The sequence below is a fragment of the Chenopodium quinoa genome, unplaced genomic scaffold (assembly GCF_001683475.1).
Source record: "Chenopodium quinoa cultivar QQ74 unplaced genomic scaffold, ASM168347v1, whole genome shotgun sequence".
NCBI lineage: Eukaryota > Viridiplantae > Streptophyta > Magnoliopsida > Caryophyllales > Amaranthaceae > Chenopodium > Chenopodium quinoa.
Genome location: NW_018743331.1, coordinates 9,493,438 through 9,499,437, shown reverse-complemented (window position 1 = coordinate 9,499,437; position 6,000 = coordinate 9,493,438). Strand labels below are relative to the sequence as shown.

The 6,000-nt window shown below is 39.2% G+C and overlaps 1 protein-coding gene across 1 annotated transcript; it reads left to right on the top strand.

Moving 5' to 3' along the window:
- The first annotated feature begins 3,879 nt into the window (after positions 1 to 3,879).
- Positions 3,880 to 4,380, top strand: LOC110737618. The gene has a single exon (XM_021917951.1). The coding sequence runs from the start codon at positions 3,880 to 3,882 to the stop codon at positions 4,378 to 4,380; it is 501 nt and encodes a 166-aa protein (XP_021773643.1).
- Positions 4,381 to 6,000: the final 1,620 nt, after the last annotated feature.

Sequence of the window (6,000 nt, the reverse complement as noted above, 5' to 3'; positions counted from 1 at the left end):
CTTGCATTAATCAAGGCTTAAAGATTTAAAACTTTGGTTAAAAACGAAAAAACCCCAAACACTTGGATTTCTGGTTCGAATTTGGCTTCTGGACAGTCCTAAAAGGGTTGAATCTGTTCCTGAATGTCGATTCCACCCAAAAAACACATTATTTTTGAGCAAAAACCTGGGTTCGACAGCTAAATCAAGAAAAAATACGAGTTTTAAAATTAATTAAAACGAGCTTCTAATCTAATTAGAAAAGCAAAACCAGAAATTAAATCTTACATAAAACACCTTAATTACTAAATAATTGCAAAAATTAAAAGGAGCGTGGCTCCGATACCGCTGTTGGGTTTCGTAGTGACCCACACTACGCGGAATGAAACCCGCCAAGACCCGCCCCCATAATGAAAGCAATTAACAAGCAAAACATAATTAAAAGCATAAGAAAGGATAAAAGATTATACCTTTGATGCGTGCTTCGCTCGCAAATCGAGCTCTTACTTCGAAAGCTCGAGCGTCACAAGTGTGAACGCCTCCAATGGCTCGTACCCACGAACCCGACCCGAACGGTCCAAGTCCCGAAGGTTAGTCGGGACCCGACCAATAAAAAAACTGGAGTTTTACGAACTTAGATGTTTTCTCACCTTAAGGGAGATGCCTCATTGAGTTCTACTCAAGTGTCTTCCCAAATGCCCAACCATTGGGTATTTATAGGGAAAATCAACTTGTCATCCCATTCATGATCAATGTGGGACAATTGCATTTTCCTACTAATTGATTTTAATCAAAAATAAATTAATAAACAATGCAATCAACAATCAACAAGTGGCACATGGAGGATGATTGGTTAGGTAAGGACCATTTCCAAGGGGGGGACCATGGCCTTGCTCCTCAAGGCAATGCTCCAAGCCTTGGTCCCCACTAGCCCAAAACCGGATATCCCATGTGGCTGGCTGGCAGCTTGCTTTGGCTGCCAAGACTGCCCAGCTGGCGCCTAGCACCAAAGCTGGGCTTGCTGGCCAGCCAGCCTACGCACACACGCAGCAGGCACACTATGCATGCTCAGCGCTGGTACCTGGCCTTGCTTGCTAGGTGCTGGTGCCTGGCCTTGCTCGCTAGCCATACACGCACATAGCGCTAGAACACGCAGTGACGTGCTGCTACGCTAGCAAGCACGCACAGCACGTTGCAACGCACAGCCTTAGCCTCGGAATACGTTATCGATTGTATGCTTTGAGAAAAATTGGTGGGGTGGAAATGTGGATTTGCATGAGGTTAACAGAACTTGTGTGGACTTAATTCCTAAATGTGAGAAACCGAAATATATGACTAAATTTAAAAAGTTGTTTTAATATGCTCTATTAAATAATTTCGAAAGTAATGGCCAATAAACTGAAGCCTTTTTTGGATAAAATTATCTCAATCAATCAGAGTGCTTTTATCCCGAAAAGGTTATTTATGGACAATGCTTTATCCATGCTATGAAGAGGAAAGGGGGGGTAAAGATGGGTCAATCGCGATAAAACTTAATATGAGCAAGGCATATGACTAGGTGAAATGGGTCTTTCTTGAAAGAGTTATGTATAAAATGGGGTTCAGTGACAGTTGGGTTCTAAGGATCATGGATTGCTAATCTAGTGTGTCATTCTCTTTCAAGGTCAATGGCTGCATTTCAAGTTCGGTCACTCGGGGGTCCAATTTCTCCTTGTTTGTTCTTAATTGTTGCTGATGCTTTTTCCACTTTGTTATCGAAAGCTGCAAATGAGAACCGTATTCATGTTGCAAAAATTTGTAATGGGGCCCCTAGAATTTCTCTCTTATGCTTTGCAGATGATAACATTTTATTTGCTAAGGCGATGGTTAGTGAATGTTCTTTGATAACTGACATTATCAACACTTATGAGAGAGCATCTGGTCACAGTTCAATTTAAACAAAACCAATGTCGTATTTAGCAAATGTGTAAATGCAGCCTGGAGAAAGGAAATTGTGGATATTCTAGGTGTTAAGGAAGTAGAGAAACATGAAAAATATCTTGGTTTACCTACAATAATTGGTAAGTTAAAAAAGGCGATTTTTGCAGGCTTGAAAGAAAGAGTATGGAATGTAATACAAGGTTGGAAGGAGAAATTGCTTTCAAGACCCGGGAAGGAAGTCCTCATAAAAGTCGTAGCCTAAGCCATCCCGACCTACATGATGAGCATCTTCAAGATTTTGGATGGGTTGATTGATGAGATTCATGCACTATTTGCTTGTTTTTGGTGGGGTACGAATGGATCAACGAGGAAAATGCATTGGCATACTTGGGATTCTCTTTGCAAACCCAAATCTATGGGAGGACTGGGATTCCGTGATCTTAAGGTGTTCAATCAAGCTCTTCTTGCCAAACACATGTGGAGTTTACATACTATGCCCAACTCTCTCATGCACTCTATCTTAAAGGCCCGTTACTTCAACATTGCCCGGTTCTTGAGGCTATAGAGGGTATGGCCCAATAAGCTACTCATGGAGGAGCATTTGGGGGTCGAAATCATTAATTCTTTATGGGGTTAAATGGAGAGTGGACAATGGTCAAACACTACAAGAAAAATACCTTTTTGTAGCGATTATTTTAACATTTCGTATCGATTGTAATTGCTACAAAACAAATCTCAACGAATGGTTATTCGATAAAATATCCGCCGTTGCCATAGCTTTTAGTAGTGTTTTTCGCTTTCGCTGAGGTTGTCCTTATTAATCGATATGGAAAACAACATTCAATCATGGTGATTATTGTAGCGATTATAATCGCTACAAATGTTGAACTCATTTTCGCTACAAATGTTGAACTCATTCTCTACCAAAAAATCATTTTCTACCACAAAAAAAAATCCCTACATATGATCTATACAAGATTCGAACATACAACCTCAAGCTGTAATATTAAATGTATATCCAAGAAGCTATGACATATTTTATGTTCTCTTTGTCAAACAAAAATTTAAAATCTAGTATAAAAAAGGTTTTTCGTATTGATTTTTGGGTTTTAGTAGCGATTATAACGATACGCTTTTCCATAATTTTATAAATGTGCATAAAAATGGTAAATAAATATTATTATGTTTTTCGTATCGATTTCATATGGGTTTACTATGTCGATTGTAAAATAATACGGATTCCACTACTATTTCACAAACATATGTGCATATTGCAGCGAATATAAAATCGCTATGAAATAATCGCTACGAAAAGACAATTTTCTTGTAGTGAAAATATTCGTGTTTGGCTTAACTCTTGGCTACCTTGGAAAACCTTCTACTGCTGTCCCATCACATGGTCCCAATTATAATCCGAAATTGAAAGTGGCAGACTTACTCTTCAGCGAGTGTAGGGAATGGAATGTGCCTCTAATCAAATCTCTCTTCTCTGATTCTGACAGCAACAAAATTTTGCAACTTCCTATTGCAATCCATCAACAAAATGACGAGCTATTTTGGTGGCCCTCAAAGACGGGAGAGTACTCAGTCAAGTCTGGCTATTGGCTGGGGCGTTTAGGCCATCTTGATGAAGCTGCCACTCAGCTTACTGACGAGGATAGGGAAATATGGCGTGTGGTGTGGCAGTCTAACAGGCCCACTAAGTTAAACCACTTTGTATGGAGGGCATGCCGTGGCAACCTTGCTGTGAAAGAGCTGCTATTTCATCGCCACATAGCACCTAATGAGCTTTGTGTAGGCTATGGGGTTGAGATTGAATCTATGAATCATGTCTTGTTCGAATGTAGTGCAGCAAAAACAGTATGGGATGGTAGCGATTTTTCATCCTTACTTGAAGATGCTCCTACTGTCTCCTTTAAATCAAGGCTCTTGTGGTTGTCTAGGAAGCTCGAACCTGCACACTTGTCTCGTCTCTTGGCTATGGTTTGGGCAATTTGGTTCTGCAAAAATAAGCTCTTATTTGAGAACAGATCACTGAATGCTAATTACACGGCTACAACCTTTGTAAAGAATGTAATGGAGTACAATGGCTACGCGCATAAGGTCTTCAACAAGGCCAATATGGTGGAAACAGGTCTGATCTCAAGATGGAATTGCCCTCCTGCTAGAACAGCGAAGATCAATATGGATGCCCACCTTGCTAATGGGTACACTACAATAGGAGCTGCGATCAGAAATAGTCAGGGTGAGCTTTTGGTTGCTGCAGTCCGTAAATTCTCAGGGGATTGGGAGGTTGATCATGCTGAAGCGGCCGCTGTTCGATATGGTCTACAAGTTGCTAGGAGGCTGGGGTATAGCAGTGTTTGGGTTGAGAGTGACTCTCTCAATGTCACAAAGAGGATCAACAACAATGCACAAGGCCGATCTCTCCTTTTTTTATTGATTGATGATATTTACAAGCTTTTTTTTTTTCTTTTTTAAGACACGTGTAGGGAATACGATGGCTCATTTAATAGCTAGATGGGACACTTGTGATAACAATGAATTAGTTTTAGGGGTGAAAGTAGTTTGGATAAAAACCGAAAACCGAACCAAACCGAACTGAATAAGCAATTCGGTTCGGTTTTGTTCGGTTTTCGGTTTGGATCGGTTTGAGAAAATGAAAACCGAATTATATCGGTTTGGATTCGGTTTTGGGATTTTAAAAACCGAAAACCGAACACCGAACCGAAATTTATAAGCCCAATTATCTCAGCCCATTTTCCTACATATATATACCCAAACCCTAAATAATTTCCCTCTTTTCCCTTTTCCCTTTCAGAGTTTCAGTCAGCCGTTTCTCTTTCCCTCACTAAAACCCTAGATTTTCCCTCATCTCTCCCTCTCACCACCTCACTCCGTTCGTCCACCACCACCAATCCACCACCTCACTACTTCTTGCTTTACTGCTTTCCTACTTACCACCTGTGTTCCGTTCGAGTGTTCCAACGCCGGCCGCCGCTGACCACCTTTTCGAGTGTTCCGGTATGCTTTAATTTCAATATTTCATATTTCACTTCTCTTTTCCTGCTCGAATTGCATGTTTTCTTTGTTATTTTGAATTTCAGATTTCACTTGCACTTCTCTTTTCTTGCTCGAATTGCATGTTTTCTTTGTTATTTTCGAATTGGTGATAGATTGTTTTCTTTGAATAGTTATTATGCTCGAATTGTATTATGCTCGAATTGCTGATATTCCTTCAGAGTTCAGAATATATGTTGTTCTATTATAGTATTATGCTCGAATTGCATGTTTTTTTTTTATAGATTGATTGTTTTTCATAGATTTTCATAAAAATTGTTGGTTGTTGAGTGAGTTCTTTTTTCTGTTTTAAATCAGATTATCAGAATGTCCACAAATATGGATAATGTTGAAGGGAATGTCCCTATTGAGGAGCATGAATCTGACAATGAAAAATCCAAACCCAAGAGGAAGAGAATGAAGGATCGTTCCGAGGTTTGGGAGCACTTTATCAAGGAAGAAACACACACTGGAGTGGAAGCACGTTGCAAGTACTGTGGTATGTGATACAAGTGTGGTACAAAGAGAAATGGCACTAGTCCATTGTGGGCTCATATAAATAGATGTCGTAATTACCCCTATAATACTCCTAAAGAATCAAAACAAAGTTTGTTGTCTTTCAAAAGCAATAAAATTGAAAGTGGTTGTACTAGTGGATTGTCTTATGTGAAATATGATCCAACTGTAATTAGAAAAGCTTTATCTGAGATGGTTATAGTTGATGAATTGCCTTTTAAGTTTGTTGAGGGAGTAGGCTTTAAACAATTTTGTAATGTAATGGAGCCTAGATTTCATGTCTCTTCCAGAATTACTGTGGCTAAAGATTGTTATGAAACTTTTTTAACTCAAAAAAGAAAGCTGAAATTGGTATTAAAAAAGTGTAACTCAAGGGTTTCATTAACAACCGATACATGGAAATCTATTCAGCAAATTAATTACATGTGCTTGACTGTTCACTTTGTTGATAATGACTGGAATTTGCAAAAACGTATTCTGAATTTTTGTCCTATATCAAGTCATAAGGGGGAGGAAATTGGGAAA

Coding starts and splice junctions, on each gene's coding strand:
- LOC110737618 (XM_021917951.1), top strand. CDS start 3,880: ATGGTTTGGGCAATTTGGTTCTGCAAAAATAAGCTCTTATTTGAGAAC.